Source organism: Leucoraja erinacea, chromosome 28 (assembly GCF_028641065.1).
Source record: "Leucoraja erinacea ecotype New England chromosome 28, Leri_hhj_1, whole genome shotgun sequence".
In the NCBI taxonomy this organism is placed as follows: domain Eukaryota; kingdom Metazoa; phylum Chordata; class Chondrichthyes; order Rajiformes; family Rajidae; genus Leucoraja; species Leucoraja erinaceus.
This window is the reverse complement of record NC_073404.1, coordinates 17,183,324-17,204,872: the sequence shown is the minus strand read 5'-3', so window position 1 is coordinate 17,204,872 and position 21,549 is coordinate 17,183,324. Positions and strand designations below refer to the sequence as shown.

Here is a 21,549-nt window from a genome sequence, read left to right as displayed (position 1 = left end):
CCTCTCTCCCAGTTCTGTGGAAGAGTTCCGGACCTGAAATATTGACTGGAGACATGAGAGACAGCAGATGCTGGAATCTGGTGCAAAAGACAAACTGTTGGTGAAACTCAGCAGGTCAGGCAGCATCTGCAGAGGGAAAATGGCAGTCTGAAGTGACCAGCCCTGAAACAACAACAGCCAGAAGAAGGGTCCCTATCCAAAACACTGTCCGTCCATTCCACCTGCTTATACAGTACTGCCTGACCCACTGAGTTCCTCCAGCAGTGTCAAATTATGCTGAAATATTAACTTTCTCTTTTCATTGATACTGTCTATGTCTTTTACGATATTGTCATAGAAACATAGAAACATAGAAATTAGGTGCAGGTGTAGGCCATTCGGCCCTTCGAGCCTGCACCGCCATTCAATATGATCATGGCTGATCATCCAACTCAGTATCCTGTACCTGCCTTCTCTCCATACCCCCTGATCCCTTTAGCCACAAGGGCCATATCTAACTCCCTCTTAAATATAGCCAATGAGCTGGCCTCAACTACCTTCTGTGGCAGAGAATTCCAGAGATTCACCACTCTCTGTGTGAAAAATGTTTTTCTCATCTCGGTCCTAAAAGATTTCCCCCTTATCCTTAAACTGTGACCCCTTGTTCTGGACTTCCCCAACATCGGGAACAATCTTCCTGCATCTAACCTGTCCAACCCCTTAAGAATTTTGTAAGTTTCTATAAGATCCCCTCTCAATCTCCTAAATCTTATATTTTCTTTTCTCAAGTTCCTCTTACATGAGAGTGTTTGCAGAAACAAATAGCTCTCAAATCCACACCAGTTGAGGAGCCTCTAATTTCCTGAGAAATCCCATTTCATTACCTTTTTCCTCTTCAAATGCTTTATTCAACATTTCTGCTTCTTCTGCAATTCGCAGCTCCAGCGATTTTTTCCCCAGTCCAAAGTTTTTCATTACGGAAAGTGAGAATTTTCTCTGCTCCTTCCACCAATGGCCATATCTTGCGAATGCAATACCTGCCGGGAACAACAAAAATGATGAGGACGCAGAGAAGCACAAAGAAGTTTCTCCCCATTGTAGGGGATGCAAGTTTAAGGTGACGAGGGCGGAGGTTTAGAGGGACCGAAGGAAGGACAACCTCTCACCTAGAGAGTGCTTGGAATCTGGAATGCGTTAATAAGGGGCTGGTACATATTGATAAGCATTTAAGATGTACCTTGAACCACCAAGGCCTACACGCCTTGTAGATTCAAGATACATTTTAAATGTTGATTTATAATTAACTCGAAGCTAATTCGTTCAAGAACTCCAGAGCTTCACCTGAATCCTGCCTGAGTTGTCAGGGCCAACAACTTTCAGTGGCATAAAAAGAGGAATACGCAGGAAGGAATATGAGCAGCATATTGATTGACAGGTTGGCTTGGTTGGCCATCCCATTTTGTCTTCCTCTCTCATTTTAGTGAAGAGTAGTAATTCACAATTTGTCATCACAGATGCACCAGAACAGATTCCAAATATCCTGCTGCGGTGATGAGAATCTTGTTTACTTAAACTGAAGTGCTGCTTCATGCAAAACTCACTGAGGTATGACTGTAGCATTGCAGAGACGTTTATATCCAATGCCAAACATTAAATCATTGAACAACTCAAAGTGATTTCTTTTGCACACCAGGGTAAAGGCAATTATAGAGAGTTTACGAGGATGGAGTCTCCAATATAGAGTCAAGTTTTATTGTCATATGTCCCAGTTAGGACAATGAAATTCTTGCTTGCTGCAGCACAACAGACTATATAAAGATAGGACACAACGGGAGAAAAAAAGTTCAGTGTGTATATATACACATGCACACATACTCAATAAATAAACGAATATAAACACATAAACATTCATACTAATTTTCCCTGATCACACAGAGACCACCAGCTCAAGCCACAATGTTTAGAGTGTGTTGATCATGGACAGAAACAGCTAAAGTCAAACGATTGCCGACTCTCAGCCTGGGGAAGTTCACACTCACTTGGAGCCTAGTTCACACTCACCTCCTCCGGTCCTCTCAATGAGCTTCTTATATATTGGAAGGACTGGCCGGTCTGCAAAATCTTCAGATTTTTTCACCAGTGCCTCTTTCAGGGTCTTGTAGCCGCTCAGCACCACCACGTTTGTCCACCCAAAGTCTAAGCTCATCACATCGCCGTACTTCTCCCGCAACTGGACGTGGGGAAAAGTTGGGCAAAAGCACGAGGCTGTTATTGTAACTCACTCTCAGAGGTCAAGTGCAACATTGAACAGAGAGAGCACAGTCGCAAAGTTCTCAATCAGATCCCCAACACTGGTTTGTTCAGTCCCCGTGGTCCTGTTGGTACTGAGCTGCTGGGAGCCTGGCTCTCCAGTGTAGGCGATGACAAGATGTCAACTATCTCATCGGGTCACTCTGACAAGGAAATGACTCGGAAATTTTGCTGTAAACCCCAGGACAAAATTAGCACAGTGAAGGAAGGGCACATTGTTCAAGAATTGGTCAGAAAATGATGTAGAAACACACAGATCTAACCTTGAGCATGAAACAAGTTGGCATTCTGGTAGAGTAACAGTTTGATGAATTACATGTTAAGTAACATGGATGACTGTTAAGTAACTAAATGGTTGAGTTATTGGTGGAGTGGTGCCAGCTGGTACTTGAAAGAGAAAACATTTATATGGGCAAGAGAGTGATTACATGCCAAACAAACCTTTAGAGTTTCAGTCATCAGAAGATAAATAGAGGTATCTTGCTGTTCTGTCCTTCAGTGAATGATCATTTTAATGATTGATTACAGAATTGTGAGAGTCATGGCCTGCAGTAAGGAGCAAAGAAAACCTTAAAAACATTGGAGAAGAAACTGTATAAAAGAAGGGCTGTCAGAGACACTGGTAGTGACAATTTTGTGGGACAACCGTTGCAGGAAGAGGACCCTAATAGCCCTGTCTCACGGTGCGAGTCCACCCACGAGTGAAAGAAAAAATCTAACTCAGGGTTGTCTATGAGATTCCAAGTTTATGTTCACGAGCTTCAACGAGTTCCCACGTGTATGTCTAAGTTTGCCGTTTACTTCTCATTTCTGCGATGTACCAAGTTCGTCTCCCGAGTTACCAAGTTCCTCTCCCGAGTTACTCTTGAGCCAACAACGACTACCGACGTGTGGAAAAATCATCACATGGATAAAAACGATGTCATGCAGTTTTATTTTTACTACAAAAAGCCTCCCATGACCATGGACAGAACTGCTCTGATGATCAGCTTCTCCGTGTCTCTTAGATGTAGCTGCATTCTTCTCAGGGACACCGCTCGAATTTCAGATTCTGCTCAGATGCGTTCCCCACATAAATGAATGAATTGTGACAACCCATTCATTTGTTTGCAAACTCCAGCCACAGGCAACGTACCTCGTATTTTTTCCAAGGGCGGTGCAGTGCGTAAGTGACATGGTGATGTCTTGTCATGTAATTAACCGCTGTGTGTTTGCAAACAAAAAAAAACACGCAGCTTTTAACCTTTTATCAAATCGTTGCCTATCATTGCTACAATGCAATCAATGGCATTTGAAGTACTTGGCTGTCAAAAAAAGCACAAAACGTAAAGGTGTTTAAGAAACGGACTGCTGGAAAAACTTCAAAGCTTTTGTAAATCGATTAAGTTCAGGTAGAAGTTGAACTCAAAGATTTAAATCCCTGAAAGTTAGGTTTCTTAACACAGGATAGATGTTCTGCCAGACGTGTCGGTTGCCTTTCCTTCTGTTCTGTTTACGCGAGGCTGCTGAGGTCTCAAGTGAGTGGACCCAAGGTCGTCCCCGTGGTGTTGTATACAAATAAAGAAGGGTTTGGATTGCAGTGTTGGACTCAGTGGTTTTTACTGAACCAGACTAGGGAGAGAGTATTAGATCCAGAATCAACACCTCTAGCTGTTTCAGTTTCAAAACTAGCATCTTCCTGATGTGGAAAATGTCCTGAGTACGAATGACATCTTCAAAGAGAAAAACAGGGGGAAAAAATCAATCTGACGAATCACTATGCTGCTTCTACTTTAACATTAGCAATAAATTAACATAAATAATTATTTATTTACCACCATTAACAATTCTCAATTATTAAAATCATATATTGTCTCCATTTAGCTGTACTTAGTATCCCTGAATTATCCACTCGTATTTCCAGTGGATCATTTTCCAGATGGGTTTCAAATACAATTGCTCTTGCATTCTGTTTCTTCTCAAATGCATTGCATAACCTATTCTAAACACCAACAATTGGTATTGATATATTATTGTCATGTCTAATGAGATCCAGTGAAAATCTTTGTTTGCGTGCTATCCAGCTATCAAAGCATACTACACATGTGTACAACCAAGCCGTACACACATACAGCAAGTAGTGCAATTAAACAAAATAGAGAGCAGAATATAGTGTTACAGTGTTATAACACAACAACTAAGAGAAAGTGTAAATAAAACAAGAAGCTTGAGGGTCACAAAGAACTAGGTATAGGAGATCAGGACCACACTCTTAGCTTACAAGACCATTCAGTACTCTGATAATAGTGGGTAGGAAGCTATTCCTGAAACTGGTGTTGCACACTTTCAAACATGGTCCTTAATTATGTACAGGAAGGAACCAAAGATAGGCACAAAATGCTGGAGTATCTCAGCGGGTCAGGCAACATCTCTAGAGCAAAGGAATAGTTGATGTTTCGGAACTCGACCCAAAACCTATTCCTTTTCTCCACAGTGGTCCTTGACTACTTGACTACAGAGTTGGCTACTTTCCCGAGGCAGTGTAAAGTGTCGATGGAGTTGAGGTAAATATGGGGAGGCTAGTCTGTGCAATCGACTGGGCTACATCCACAATATGGAACTTCTTCTGGTGTTAGGGGGGTTGTTGCCAAAAACAAACAGTGATGCATCCCGACACTTTCTACGGTGCTTTCTTGGCCGTAACTTCAATGAGGTTGGTCCATGAAACATTGTTGGTGATATTTACAACTAAAAGCCCTGTCCCATGGTACGGGTTCATTCCAAGAGTTCTCCCGGGTTTGTCTCGATTCGAATTCGGAGATTTACGGTAATGGCCACTTGTCGGTACTCGGGGCTCTCGTGGACAGTTTTCAACATGTTGAAAAATCTTCAAGAGTCTTCCCATGCTTACCTGCCGTTAGCGAGTCTTCCCGAGTAGCTGCCGTTAGCGGTACGAGCCGCTAGGAGACTTCCCGAGCTCCGACGTACTTGCTACGTTCATTCTCCGTGCTTACCATGAGTTCGATTTTTTTATAACTCGAGAGAGCTCTTGGAATGAACTCGTACCGTGGGACAGGGCTATAAGAACTTGAAATTCTTGACCATCTCCACTTCGGCATCATCGATGCTGATTGGGGCATGTACTCCACCCCACTTCCTGAAATCAAATACTAGCTAACTTGCTAACTTTGTAGGAGAGATTATTATCTTGACACCATGATATGAAGCTCACTACTACTCCCTTATACTCTGCCTCATCAAGCTCTTCACTGTACTTTGGTACATGTGATAATAAAGTAAACTCAAACTCAACATTGTTCGATATTTGGCCATTGACAGTGGTGCCATCTCCACACATGTACATGGAGTGAGATCAGAATTTAGTTAACATAAAACTCAGGCATGTAGCTCTTAACTGTTGCATTGTATCACGTGCCATGAACTCAATGGCAATCATTTCTTCTTTGGCTGCTTGCTAAGGCTTTCTCTCTCGATGTCTCTGACCTCACACCCTCTTGCTTTCTAAGATTTCAGATTAGTTTATTGGCATATGCACCAGGGTGCAATGAAATTCCTTATTAACATGAAGCTCGGGTAACAATAAATACAATAAGTACAGCAACCATAAATACAATGCCAAATTGTATTGTGGTGGCGGTGTGGAATGAGCTCCCAGTGGAAGTGGTGGAGGCAGGTTCATTGGTATCATTTAAAAATAAATTGGATAGGCATATGGATGAGAAGGGAATGGAGGGTTATGGTATGAGTGCAGGCAGGTGGGACTAAGGGGAAAAATAAATTTGTTCGGGCATGGACTTGTAGGGCCAAGATGGCCTGTTTCCATGCTGTAATTGTTATATGGTTATATGGTTAAATGCAAATGCAAAAATGGTAGTGCAATCTGAATTGGTACAAGTAAATGACTAAAGCTCAACAAAGGAAGTACTAAATGTGGTAAAGTTAAGAATAAGAGTACATGACAGCATCTCCAGAAAGGGAGTGTGAAAGGGTTGATTACTTCAGAAGTCTTACAGAAATTTTTGAAGTTTGATCTCTGAGCTTCTAATCTCTTGCATCTTCTCCCAGATGGTCGAAGAGAGAAAAAGGAATGACCAGAGCAGTAGGCATATTTGATAATGCTTCCAATCATAGATTCCAATCATAGGCTCTTTGGCCCAACTTTGCATGCTGACCAAGATGCCCGTCTAAACTAGTCTCATTTGACCACATTTGGCCCGTATCCTTATCCTTTCCTATCCATGCACATGTTCAAATATTGTTTAAATGTTGTTATCATACCTGCCTCAATTACATCCTCTGGAAGCTTGTTACATATTCCCTCTTGTGTGACAACAATGCCCATCAGGTTCCTATTAAATCTTATCCCTCTCACCTTTAACTTAATCTTGACTGCCTACATCTCTACCTCATCGGGACTTCTGCGCTGATGGCTTGGTCAAATTTTCCACCTACAGCCAGGGCTCTGGAACACCAGCCGGGAGGGGCTGGCAGATCCATTCCCATAACCAACTTCCGAAGCCAACTTTGCGGGGCCGGTAACTCGGCCCCTCGAGGCCGCGACCTCTGTTGGTCCGGCAAAACGGATGATACGGCAAGGCTCTGGAATCAAGGGTGTCAGAAAATCGTTGGTGGACCCGTAATGCTTTACATGAATACAATCAAGCCAAACACAAGTACAACAGGTACAGCACAGAGAAAAATGCCAGAGTGCAGATATAGTTTATCAATATTGTTGCGAACAGTTCCAGAGAAAAAGTCTAACGCTAAGTCATTAAGGCATGCTACCTTGCTGTTCTTTGGCACTGGGATGATAGTCATCTACTTGAAGCAGGTGGGGTCTCAGAACGGAGCAGCGAGATATTAAAGATGTCTATGAATGCTTCTCTCAGCAGGTTCATCCAGGTCCTGAGGATGCGGCCGGTAACTCCATCCGGGATAGTTCAGGAAGGCCATCTCAGGAAGGCCGATCTTGCATCTGCCACAGTGACCATCGGCAAGGCGAATGGGGCAGGTGATATCCTTCCACAGACCTTCTGCTCAAAGGGAGTATAAAATGCATTGTGCTCATCAGGGAGCGCCCGGCTTCACTTTGTAGCCCTTTATAGCATGTTAGTCTTGCCACAATCGATAGGTGTCTGTGTCATCACCTTAGGACTCGCGCTTGGTCCAGATGTGTTCTACTAGCACTTAACAAGTAGACAATCATGATTTGCCCTGCTCCAAATTCTCAGTTACTATCTCTTAAAAGTGTCTTCAACTCTTCTCAGGACATTATAGTTGGATATTGTAAAACTGCGTACCAAATATAGTCCTGCGTGGCTCAACAGAATTTCACTGCAGGCCAACAAACCGATATTTTCTAATCATTTGACGTCAGTGACTTCAAAGACGGAGATTCTCAAGTCTCTTTGAACGCTAACATCTCTCACACTTTCACCACTTACGGAAAAAAAATTCGCCTTTCTATTTTTATGAAGGGAGTTTAGATATTAATAGTTCATGTTTAGAAATGAAAATAAAAGCCAAACACGCAGCTGAAGGAGCTCCCAACAGCAGTGTGATGTTTAAAATTCCAAGAACTGGATTATCAAGAAATAAATGGTGGAGAAATGGATGCAGTACAAGGATAACTTTTTTTTTAATCTGTTGTGCAACCTGTTTGACAACTTTCCCTTATCCCTGCACACACGCCAGCCTTTGTGCTGTGGGAAAGCTGACTAGAGCACTTGCAATACGTGGGCCGTCTACCAGCTGCGCTGCTGGGCCGTACAAGATAAGGAGGAAGCAAGCAAGCTAGCAGCGGAAAAAATAAAAGAAGCAGCTACAATAAATGCAGAGGACACAACCAATAGGATGGAAATGGGGGTGTTAAGGCCACTGGACAGAAGCAGAGAGAGACCAAGGGTTAAAGGTGGTCCCGGGTGTGTGACCGCTTCCTTCCCACGGTCTCTCTCCCTCTCTCTCTTCACTCGCTGTCTTTACCTTTGTGAATGACAGGTGCGGGTTGTGCAGATCCACTTGTAGAAGGTTGCCGAGGAAAGGCAGAGCCCGGGGCCCGGGAGGGTAGTTGCCACACTTCTTCCACCTCTTCATCAAGTCAAAGGCCAGGGCAAAGACGGTGCAGAACACGGCCAGCGCCGGGAACCCGCCAAACACCCTGAGCACGACCCCGGGGAGAGCCGAGAACTCCATGTTCACCGGAGATAACGAGCGGCAAACTCACTGTGAGCAGAGGGAGGCGAGGGGATGCCAGGAAGTATCTACATAAACGTTCCAAAATCCCCCCCGTGGGTGCGGGTCCGGTAAAGACTGCAATGGAAATGTTTACATCTACTAGGATTATTTGTCACAGACACAGACAGTCTCATTCCGCATTACGATCTCCGTCACCGGGCAGGTGTCAGCACATATGTATTACATCTTTTAACCCACTGATGACATGCGGTTACAATTCCTGTTTGTGGATATAAATCAGCCGTTAACGAGGAACTCCCCGCCGATATCCAGGGCTGTTCTTCAATTCCTGCAAGTTACAGGACTGTATGTAAGAATTTAGTTCAAACTTTGACATGTGGAGGGCAGTAATACGCTTAGCAGCGTCTACACTGCCGGAATCCTATAAGAAGAAGAAGTGGAACTCCCCGCCGACCCCCAAACACCCATCTACAATAATCCCATTTGTTATCATCCCTGCATCACTCCTCACTGGTTCCACCACTCACCAACATACCAATTTACAACAGCCAGTTTATCTCATTCAGCTGTTTTGGGGATTTGGAAGTCTCGGAAGGAACCCCACCTTGCCCTCAACATCACTTGCACCATTTCTCGCACCTCTTACCCATTTTCAGATCAATCTGAAAACATCTCAGGAGTCAAACTATCCGATTATATCTACTACAAACCCACTGACCCCCACAGCAACCTAGACGACACCTCTTCCCATCCTCCCACCCTCTCTTGTAAGGCCACCATCCCTTTCTCTTAGTTTCTCCACGTCTGCAGCATTTGTTCTCAAGTTGAGGTTTTCCACTTCAGACATTTGAAAAATGTCGTCCTCATTCAGGAAACAGAGCTTCACCCCCACTGTGGTCGACCAAGCTCTCATCTGCATCTCCTCCATACCACACAGTTCTGCTCTAACTCCACCTTCCCCCTGACGGAACAGGATTAGAATTTCCTTAGTCCTTACCTTTCACCCCCCCCACCCTCCGCTTCCAGCACATCATCCTTCAACATTTACGCAAGCTGTGATCCCACCACCCGTCAAGTCTAACCCTCCCCGCTACCTTCTGCAGGGACCATTCCCTCCCTAATTCCCTGGTTTGCTCATCCTTCCCCACCCTTTTGTGTGGAGGAAAGGTAAGTGATTATTCCTGTACATTTTGAGCCATGTTTACAAGTTATCACTACACCATAACCCTGTACAGTTGTTTGTCTCTGCAGCACATCAAACCTGTTCACCACTCTTAACATGTATCTTTGCCCTCATAGCAGTCTTAATCTGCACCCACCGACTGTATATCCAAGTTCATTACATGAAGGTGCTGCTTGTCAACCTGTTGCCCAATAAATTTATATTATTCAAACTAGGATATATTCCAGTTGAATTTGCCAATCAAAGGCATTTGAATACTTGTACCTACAAAATAATTCTCCTTCACATTACTGTAGCTGTAACAAGCTGTAAAATGTGGGGTCACCCGTTAGCATTAGGAGAGTAGTGCTATTGACACAGATCATTATGGTCACTGGTGGTGTTGGTTCAGTGGCCGGTGGTGGCCACTATGTTTATTTCAGAGCAGCACCGATGTAATCGATTTAAATGTGGACTTTGCTCATCTTCCAGGCAGTGTAGCTAAGGTCAGAAACACATCGGTTACGGCAGAATGTACCAGTTGATAGTCACGGCCTACGCGAGTCGTACCAATGTCCCATAAATTCCAGTTATCCACTAGACTCCGTGTTTAAGTTAAACAAACACTGATTTATTTTGTAAGATGACCAAAACTTACATGCACGGCCAGGAATGTTTAATCACAGTAAAACACAGTCCGACACAGAACGACACGGTACGACACGGAACGACTCGGTAAGGAAACCGTTTGACTCCACTGGTTATTTTGTGTGCTTCTTACTCTGTCTCTGAGGCACCAATTTGTTCCTTCAGCACTAAAGCACTAAAGCACTAAAGCACTAAAGCACTAAAGCACTAAAGCCAGGTGAGCAGCAGCCCCTCAACAGGACATACCATATGTTTATCAAACCTGATAAACCAGTCTGTTCTAGACACGACATGAAACAAACACAGCTGAAGAAGGGTTTCGGCCCGAAACGTTACCTATCTCCTTCGCTCCATAGATGCTGCTGCACCCGCTGAGTTTCTCAGCATTTTTGTGTACCCACAGCAATTAAACATTATCTCACTATGCTTATTCTGCGTGTTAGAATAAAAGGAATTACAATATCATTCTTGCCCCTTACAACATCCTTCCCCTCCATTTGAAATGAGATTAATTCTGGCTGGAGGTGCACGACATTCATTATTTATATTTTTATTTAAGTTTGGAAACTAATCTAAAGATTACAACAATCCATTGTGCCATTAGGACGTGCAAATTAATATGACATTTAGACTGATTGGTTCAAACTGAATATTTTGCTAAAATGATTTGATCAATCTCGTTGTAAAAGTCTTATAAAGTTTCTTCTACTTGTTTGCTCTAGTTGCACGTTAAAATTGGCCACATTGAGAATATATTGATAGAAAGTCTGGAAAAAATGAATGGTTGCCTAGAAACTGGTTAGTAGCTGTAAAAAGACACGTAATTCAGAGAATAAATTCCACAGTGCAGTGGGCCCAAGGCATCATCGCACAAAGAAATCATCTAAACGTGGGTTGGGCGTTTAAAGTTGAGATGAGGGAGTCCATGGATTCTCATGGGCTTCAAGATGGGTGGAGGAGTTTGGTCAAATGTTAGCTACTAAGGATGGCAGTGGGACCCTGTGTTTGTAGTCAGGGTGAAAATGGGTTCAAAGGATGGTGGGCGAGTGGGCCACACCAAGGATGCACAGAATCATAAGGTCATAAGTGATTGGAGCAGAATTCGGCCATTTGGCCTATCAAGTCTACTCCGCATTCAATCATGGCTGATCGATCTCTCCCTCCTAACTCCATTCTCGTGCCTTCTCCCCATAACTCCTGACACCTGTACTAATCAAGAATCTATCTATCTCTGCTTTAAAAATATCCATTGACGGCCTCCACAGGCTTTTGTGGCAAAGAAATCCACACATTCACCACCCTCTGACTAAAGAAATTCCTTCTCATCCCCTTCCTAAAGGAACCATTTAATTCTGAGGCTATGACCACTAGTCATAGACTCTCCCACTAGTGCAAACATCCTCTCAACATCCACTCTATCCATGCCTTTCACTATTTTGTATGTTTCAATGAGGTCCCCCCTCATTCTTCTAAACTCCAGTGTATACAGGCCCAGTGCTGTTAACCCACTCATTCCTGGGATCATTCTTGTAAATGTCCCCACGATTCCTCCCTTTAAGTACGTTGCTTAGAAACCAACCCCCCCCCCCCCCCCCCGCCCTCCCCCGCCCTCCTACCCCCGGCCACCCCACCGCACCCACCGCCCCCCCCCCACCGCACCCACCGCCCCTGCTGTACTGCTGTACGACTGTGATGTGAACAGATCCTGAAGTCCCGGATTATGTGAAACAAATTTGCCAATCCCACTCTGGCAAAGAAATTCCCCAGCCACATTCCCAGTGTAACTGGCAGGATCTGAATGGTGTTATATTACTGCATGTTATGCAGTCTGGTCTTGATTAGATACAGCAGTATAAGGAATTTAATGCCATTCTTGGTTTTTAGTTCCCCACAGTCTAGAGTCCCAATGTCATCCTGCCTAAACCAACCCTGCTTAATCTCTCACAGAAGCAGTACACTCCCAGCCTTTATCAATGTTAAGCAAATGCTCGGAGGAAGAGACAAAATACTGGATTAACACAGTGGGACAGGCAGCTTTTCTGGAGAGAAGGAATGGGTGATGTTTTGGGTCAAGACCCTTCTTCAGACTGATGTCAGAGGTCTCGACCCGAAACGTCACCCATTCCTTCTCTCAGGAGATGCTGCCTGTCACGCTGCGTTACTCCAGCATTTTGTGTCTACCTTCGATTTAAACCAGCACCTGCAGTTCCTTCATACACATTTAAGCAAATGCTCATATTTCTCACTTTGTCAACATAAAATGTGCTCTTTCAGCACTGGGCTGACCATTAGGTATTTCAGTATTTGACTTAAATTTAGTTGTAAATGAACTGAACTTTATAAATCGAGGAGCAAGCTCCCCCACTACCATCACATAGTGCAGAAGATCGAGCTGGATATCCATAACCACAGATTTTAATATATTCTAATAATCTCAATCAATACATTTAACAATCCATAAATCCCACATTACCTGCAGAGAATGGGATGAAAGCTTCCGGCTTCACGAACATCCCGCCTGAATTCAGGAAGTGTCCCGGATTAAACTCACATGGAGTCAACCAAATGTCTTCATCATACAAGACTGATGTAATGATTGGAAAGATTGTTGTTCCCTAAAAGTCATTGAAGAAGACAAATTTGTCAGCAACAGAACAATGGGGAGTTGTCCGTCTGTGCCGAACATTCAAGATTACCTCTAGATCGTACCTTAGGAATGGTGTAACCCATGACCTCGGTGTCTCTGTATGTTGCATGAGACAGTGAAATTAGAAGAATATTTCCTAAGCGTTGGGTTTCGTGGATAACTGCGTTAGTGAATGGCATTTCCTCACGGTCTTCCAACTTTGGCTTCCTCCCGTTCCCAATGACTCTGTCGATCTCCTCATGGACCTGGGCTGCAGGAACAAAGCAAGAACTCAATTTCAGGTTTGGTTCACCAAAGGTGTTGGTGTTTTTGTTGTATCTGTTATTCCCTCAAAACCATTGAAGGCAACCTCGGTCTTTTTTCAATCTTTTAAAAAAGTTTTTGTCACTTTTAAAGTTTGTGTTGGTGGTTCCTTTAGTTTTTCTATGTGGGGGTAGGTAAGGGGGAAACCGTTTCCCAGTCACTTCCTGGCGAGGACGCGACTATTCTCCGAGTTGTGTCCTCGCCCCCCTCCTCGCGGCCTACCAGCTGGATGTGAGCGGTCTTTCCTGCCGGGGACCGGACCAGAGCTTCAGCAGCAGCGGCACAGCACAAGATACATCGCGGAGCGGGCGATGCCTACATGGATCGCCGTTTGGATCTACTGAGTGCTGGGCCGCTGCTGCAACATAGCGGAGCTGTGGTTTGCAGAGCTTCCAGCGTTGACCTCGGCATCGCGGTCAAAGGATGTGCAGGTTTGTGGGTTTATTGGCTTCTGTAAAATTGCCCCAAGTGTGCAGGATGCGAAAGAGGGATAAAATAGAAATCTGTGAACGGGTGATTGATGGCTGGTGCGGACTTGAAGAACCTGTTATCACATTATATCTCTAAACTCTGCCAGAGTCGTCTTGCCCCAGGTAGGAGAATTGAGAACACGAAGACCTAGGTTTAAGGAGGGGAGGGGAGGGGGAGGGGAGGGGAGGGGAGGATGAAGAGATTTAATAAGAGCCTGAGGAATAACTATTTTTTTCCACAAAGGGTTGTGGTGTATGGAACAAGCTGCCACAGGAGGTAGTTGAGGCGGGTACTATTGCAATGCTTAAGAAACATTTGGACAGGTTAATGGATAGGATAGGTTTGGAAGGATATGAGCCAAACTCAAGCAGGTGGAGATAGGACATGTTGGTCAATGTGGACAAGTTGGGCCAAAGGGCCTGTTTCCACATTATATGTCTCTATGACACTAAATTACTTTATGATACCTTTCCCAATACTCTTCTTCACTTTTTTGATACAGTGACAATCCTCCTCCATATCTCCCGTTAACACAAAGATATTCATTATACGAGAGAATTTGTAACACTTACACTGTACATCAGAATGGAGCAGCATGAAGAGCAAGGCCCAGTTTAGGGTGGTGGAGGTGGTGGAGGTGGTCTCTGTACCTGCAGCTAAAAGGCTCCATAATGTCCCTATCAGCTGGGAGCCCAGGAAACTTGTGTTGTGGCTGTTTCATCTGAGACCCAAATAAGAGAACCAGTGTTAAGATGTAGAATCAAAGATAGATCACTCAAGGAAGATGTTAAGATCCTGAGAAAAAAAATTCCAGTTGAGATCCTGATGAAGGTTGAAAGGAGACATGAAAAGAGTCCTCTGGACTAGGACTGGATTAGAACTAGTAGACAGAGAGAAGAGAATCAGGCAAAAGCTGAGAATTGTTGATCTGAAATTGATGGGCATCATCAAACCCTTCATTTAATTGAAGATCCAAGTGGTACAAAGCATTGCACAATGCCAGCTGTGAAAATGACGCAGAGAGGGCTTCAGGGGATATAGACAGGAGAAGTAAACAGGTGAGGAAATGGCAGACAGAATATGATGAGGATGAGAAATAGGTACACTCTGAACTAAATGTGTGGAAATGGGACCAGTTGAGATTGTACAATAGTCAGAATGGACTGTTTCTGTAATGCAAACTCCATGATGAATCTATGAAAAAGAACATACAGACTCACATATTAATTCAGAAGGTAAACGGCGACATGGTGGCGCAGCGGTAGTGTTGCAGCCTTACAGCGCTTGCAGTGCTGGAGATCTGGGTTCGATCCCGACTATGGGTGCTGTCTGTACGGAGTTCGTACGTTCTCCCAGTGACCGCGTGAGTTTTCTCCGAGATCTTCGGTTTCCTACCACAAGACGTACAGGTATGTAGGATAATTGGCTTGGTGTATGTGTAAATTGTCCCGAGTGTGTGTAGGATAGCGTTAATGTGTGGGGGTTGCTGGACAGCGCAGACTCGGTGGGCCGAAGGGCCTTATCCGCGCTGTATCTCTAAACTAAACTTAATTAAACAAGCAGGAGGATTTGGGTACAACTATAGAGATACTTTGCTCCATTAAATACGTCCCAGATGAGTCTGCGCGTGGAATATTGTTTCTGGCCTCACAATCTAAGGAAGGACAGGTAACAATACCGAGTGTGCAATTACAGTCCCTTCATCGCCAAGGAGGCAACATGGGAAAGGAATGGAAAACACGACCACATAAAGCACTGGGATCAATTTTCCTTCAGGGATGATTAAAGTTTTAACGTAACGTATTGTGCCTGGAATACCCCAATAATCATCACCTACCTTCTCCCGTTGTGTAAAGAAAGCATCAATGAAGTCCCTGGGATCATCTGGATCCCATGTATCTTTGTGCCTTGTGATTCTTTTTTCGATAAACCGAATGATTTTTTTCGTGTTTTTCAAATACTTTGTTTTTTGGGCCCGGGAGGTGTTGAATAAAAGGGAAGGTATTCGTCAGCTGAAACAGACAGGATTTGAAATTAAATGCATTCTTATTCATAAGGGAATTTAAGGCTTTGTGGCCAAGTTTGCAGATGATGCTAAGATAGGTGGAGGGACAGCTATTGCAGAGGAAGCAAGGACTTGGACAAGTTAGGAGCGTGGGCAGAGAAGTGGCAGATTAAATTCAGTATAGCAAAGTGCGGATTTGGTAATAAGAATAAAGGTGTAGATTATTTTCTAAATGGCGAGAGAATCCAGAGATCAGAGGGTCAAGGGTTACAGGGAGAAGGCAAGAAAATGGGATTTGAGGCAGAGATCAGTCATGATTGAATGGCGGAGTAGACTTGATGAGCCGAATGACCTAATTTTATTCCCATAACTTGTGAACGAACAACAATGTAGTTTTCACCGTGATACTGTGAGCCAGGATGCGACGGAAGGTGTGCATTTATTATTGTCCGACCTGCCACGGGGACTGGCAGTGCCCTGTGATGTCCCCTCTGCCCGACCATCACTGGTGGCTGTGGCATGCCTGTGGCTGTGAGTTGCCACCAGGCAATTTGTAGTAGAATAATCCTGCGGGGACTGATCCAGATAGGAGCCAGCTCCAGAATAATTTGCTGCTGTGTGTTACCACTACCCACCTCACCCCAGCCCAACCGCTTCAGGGCACAGTGGTGCATTTCTCAATCCTCTCATTGCCTTCTGCTGTGAGCAGCAAGAAGAGAAGGCCTGAGTAGATCTTCACTCAGATACCCAATTATGGCCTCACTGCTTGTCCTCTAAGGTCCCATCTGATCCATATTCACCATGTGCCAATATTTCATAAGATAACCCTCCACACACATTTTCAAAATCAAACAAAAAGCTGTAGATGCTGAAAATGTGGAATAAAAACAGAAACACTCAGCAGTTTTGTGTCTGTGGCTTCCTGTAATGTTATAATGAGGACGAATGTAAACTTGAGGCATAATACCTCGACCTCCATCCAGACACATTCCAACCTTCAGACCTCAATATCAATCTCAACAACTTCACGTAACTTGCTTCCTCAGTTTATATCAGAACCGTCCGGTTCTGCTGTAAATTACCCATCTATAATATTTACTCAGTTCCTTTCTCTCTACTACCACCGGCTGGAATACATTTGAGACGGACTTGTAGGCAGAGCCTTACATTGCCCACAAGTCAGGACTCGAAATTAACGGTTGCCCGGGTGCCATTGACCACTCAAAGCGCCGCCGGGCAACCTAAACACCGAGTCATTTTGCCCGGCTTGGCAACCAGATACCGATTTGTACCGAAGATAGACACAAAAAAAACTGGAGTAACTCCGCGGATCAGGCAGCATCTATGGAGAAAAGGAACGCAACGTTTTGTGTCGGCGGTGACGGCTGTATTGCGTGGGAAAGATACTAGGTGCGGGGTGAGGAAGTGTCGCAGCGAAAGACGGGTCCCGCACAGCGGCTGCAGCGACCGCGACAGCGGCTTCATCTCCTCCTCCTCCCGCCCCCGCCAACCCTGATAAGGGCCGCTGCTTGCAAACCCGCTTACGGGCCTTTAAAAAAAACGCTCCCGCACGCCGAGGCTGCGAGGAGGGAGGGAGGGGGAGGTTTTGGAACAGCTCCATCTAAAGCCGCAAGCAAATGAAGGGAATTGTGGACGAAGCCCCGACAATCACACAAACTGACATTCATTCCAATGACTCCATTTACACTGAGGCAAGGCCAGCAGCATAATCAAGGACCAGTCTACCCTGGCCACTCCCTCGTCTTCTCTCTTCCGCCAGCCAAGAGGTATATATGTGTGAAGTCTCACACCTCCAGATTCAGGGACAGTTTCTTCCCAGCTATGATCTGGCAACTGAACCATTGTACAAACAACCAGAGAGCAGTCCTGAGCTGCTGTGTACCTCATTGGAGACCATTGAATTATCTTTGATCGGACATTACTGGACTTTAACTTGCCCTAAACGTTATTTCCGTTGTCCTGTATGTGTACTCCGTGGATGGAGCGTTTGTAATCATGTGTTGACTTTCCGCTGACTGGTTAGCACGCAACAAAAGCTATTCACTCTACCTCGGTACAGCCAGTATAATGACAATATACCACTCGCTGTGTTTACCTTTGTGAATGACGGTGGAGTCTGTACTCACGTACTGCATAAATACGTGGTACTGCACCTGCAACTGCTCGGACAGGAAGGCTCTGCAGAGGGTAGTGAGGGGAGCAGAGAGGATCATTGGCGTCTCCCTACCCTCGGTACAAGAACTGTTCCAGAGCTGCTGTCTGAAAAAAGTTCAGAGAATTGCTAAGGACAAACTGCACCCCCTCCACATACACCTGGATCTCCTGCTATCAGGCAAGAGATATCGAAGCATCAAAGCCCGGACTACAAGACTGCTAAACAGCTTCCTACCATAGGCTGTGAGGCTGCTAAACAGTCACTCTGTACTCACAGTCACTTGATTCTGTGGCTGGCACGGACACTTTAATAACTGGCACCAGCTGCCCCGGACATTTTTTATGATTGGTTTATTGTATTTTAACATTGTGTTTTTACCTGCTTTTAACTATTTATACTGTTCCATCAGGGACTGGATTGTTTTTAGTGTTATTATGTGTGAAATGTTTTAAATTTCATGTGCGATGCTCCGCTATTCACTGGGAAACGTCTTTTCAGTTTGCACTGTACAACTGTTGCTTGCAAGATGACAATAAAGGTTGATTGATTGATTGATTGATTGACAGGTGCGGGTTGCGCAGATTCACTTGTAGAAGGTTGCCGAGGAAAGGCAGAGCCCGGGGCCCGGGAGGGTAGTTGCTACACTTCTTCCACCTCTTCATCAAGTCAAAGGCCAGGGCAAAGACGGTGCAGAACACGACCAGCGCCGGGAACCCGCCAAACACCCTGAGCACGACCCCGGGGAGAGCCGAGAACTCCATGTTCACCGGAGATAACGAGCGGCAAACTCACTGTGAGCGGAGGGAGGTGAGTGGACTTCACTGGGAGACGCCCCCACTGACCCCTTCTTTCTGACGCAGACATTGCACATTGACGTCCAGCTGTTGTGTGCGGTGGGTGTTAGAGCAGATATGAGATCAAACACAAACAGGTTGTGTACCTGAGATCAAACACAACCTGCTCCTTCCCTTCACAGCCCGTGGTCTCTGGTCTCTGGTCCCTGGGGCGGGCCTGACCCGGGTCCGGTAACCCCACGCCTTGAACCCAACACTTTACAAGTATCTTTGTCCTCCCAGCAGTCTCACTGCACCCACCTATATCCGAGTTCGTTACATGAACACGTGTTCCTCAACCCGATGCCGATTACATTTATATCATCCAAACCAGGGCGTATTCTCGTTGAAAATTCCATTCAAAGACATTTGGACGCTTGTACGTACACAATCTGTTTAATTACCGCAGCACTAACAACTTACCGAGCAGTTCTCTTGGGTCAGATCATCATGGTCACTGCTGGTGTTGGTTCAGTGGCCGGTGGGGGCCGCAATGTTTATTTCAGATTAAATGTGGACTTTGCGCATCCTCCAGGCAGTGTTGCCAAAGCGGGCAACACATTCTTTACCTCTGTTTGAAATGAGATTAATTCTGGCTGGAAGTGCCAACTGACCACGTCATCAAATGCACGATGGTTGTACATTCTTTATTTTATATTTTTATTTAAATTTGGGGGACAAAATTACACGATTACAACCACCCATTGTACCATTAAGCTAACACACACCTGTATAACATGACGTGCAAATTAACATGGCATTTAGAATGATTGGTCAAACTTAATAATTTAGATTCTGGACACAGCAATAGGTTTGGTATCAGGGTGTGTTTGTGGTCAGGATGGCAGGGGAGGTGGAAGAAGGTTCTCAATTTAGGTGGGGGAGTGGGTCACACCAAGAGTGCACAGGAACCTAAAGTGGGTTCTGTACACACTGATCCTAATGGCGATATCCATGTTGGTGGTGCAACACCAATCTGAGATGTCCCCATAATTCCTCCCTTTAAACACGTCACATAGAAACAGCCTCCCTGCCCCTGGAGTAAATGAGTATGATAATATGGAACTATTCTGCACTGTGACGCTGCACAATTCAGTTTCTTGCCAGGTCGTATGCTTATATGCCAAAGGAGTAAAAGTAGGCCATTTGGCCCATCGAGTCCACTCTGTCATTCAATCATGGCTGAGCTATCTTTCTCCCTCAACCGCATTCTCCAACTTTCTCCCCATAACCCTTGACACCCATACTTATCAAATATCTGTTAATTACCACCTTAAAAATACCCAATAACCAGGCTTCAACAGCCATTGTGGCAATGAATTGCACAGATTCACCAACCTCTGACTAAAAAAAAACCTCATCTCCTTTCTAAAGGTACGTCCATCAATAGTGTCACCTCCCTCAAACAGGTGACCATATACCCGAATCAGAAGCCATGGATGAACAGCGAGGTCAGGCTACTGCTGAAAGCACGGGACACCGCTTTCAGGTCAGGCGATGCTCGAGCCTACAGTTCATCCAGGGCTAACCTGAAGAGGGGCATCAGGAAGGCCAAGCACTGCCATAAGCTCAGGATTGAGGAGCACTTCAACAACAACTCCGACCCCCGACGCATGTGGCAAGGCATCCAGGCCATCACGGACTACAGACCCTCCAACATCACCCCCACATCCAGCGACGCCTCCTTCCTTGAGGAGCTTAATCACTTCTATGGCCGCTTCGACAGGGACAATCTAGAGACAGCCATCAAGGCTGTGCTACCTGCCGATCACCAACCCCTCACACTCACCCCCTACGACGTATACGTGGCACTGAGTAGGACTAATGCACGTAAGGCTGCTGGCCCTGACGGCATCCCCGGGCGCGTGCTCAGTGCCTGTGCTGCGCAGCTGACAGACGTCTGGACTGACATCTTCAACCTGTCACTTGCCCAAGCAGTTGTCCCCACTTGCCTTAAAGCCACCTCCATCGTGCCAGTGCCAAAACACTCCACTGCGGCAAGCCTCAACGACTTCCGCCCAGTTGCACTTACCCCCATCATCACCAAGTGCTTCGAGAGGCTGGTCCTGGCACACCTCAAAAGCTGCCTACCCCCCACACTGGATCCCTATCAGTTTGCCTACCGCAAGAACAGGAGTACGGAGGATGCCATCTCAACGGCACTTCACTCCGCCCTCTCCCACCTTGACAACAGAGACACTTATGTAAGAATGCTGTTCATCGATTACAGCTCAGCATTCAACACCATTATTGCATCAAAACTGATCACCAAACTCGGTAACCTGGGCATCGACCCCTCCCTCTGCAACTGGATACTGGACTTTCTAACCAACAGACCCCAGTCTGTGAGGTTAGACAAGCACACCTCTTCAACCCTCACCCTGAACACCGGCGTTCCTCAGGGCTGTGTGCTGAGCCCCCTCCTCTACTCCCTCTTCACCTATGACTGCACACCTGTACATGGTACTAACACCATCATCAAGTATGCAGATGATACAACGGTGATTGGCCTCATCAGCAACAACGATGAGCTGGCCTACAGGGAGGAGGTCCAGCACTTAGCAGCATGGTGCGCTGACAACAACCTGGCCCTTAACTCCAAGAAGACCAAGGAGCTCATTGTAGACTTCAGGAAGTCCAGAGGCGGCACGCACACCCCCATCCACATTAACGGGACGGAGGTGGAACGTGTTTCTAGCTTCAGGTTCCTGGGAGTCAACATCTCCGATGACCTCTCTTGGACCCACAATACCTCTACTCTGATCAAGAAGGCTCATCAGCGTCTCTTCTTCCTGAGGAGACTGAAGAAGGTCCATCTGT

General features: G+C 45.4%; 1 protein-coding gene across 5 annotated transcripts in view; it reads right to left on the bottom strand.

Moving 5' to 3' along the window:
• Positions 1–12,897, bottom strand: part of LOC129710712 (cytochrome P450 2D15-like) — a 28,303-nt gene extending 15,406 nt beyond the window's left edge. The window contains exons 1-4 of one of the 5 annotated variants that reach the window (XM_055657895.1): positions 10,305–10,468; positions 8,272–8,598; positions 2,041–2,209; positions 864–1,016 (exon numbers count right to left, since the gene is read on the bottom strand). In XM_055657895.1, the coding sequence (XP_055513870.1) occupies positions 864–1,016; positions 2,041–2,209; positions 8,272–8,481 (532 nt within the window). In that variant the 5' untranslated portion in view covers positions 8,482–8,598; positions 10,305–10,468. Of the gene's footprint in view, positions 1–863; positions 1,017–2,040; positions 2,210–7,074; positions 9,246–10,304; positions 10,469–12,767 lie in introns of those variants that run through there. The other 4 variants (XM_055657899.1, XM_055657897.1, XM_055657894.1 and 1 more) reach the window with 4 other exon arrangements.
• Between the last annotated feature and the right edge of the window lie 8,652 nt (positions 12,898–21,549).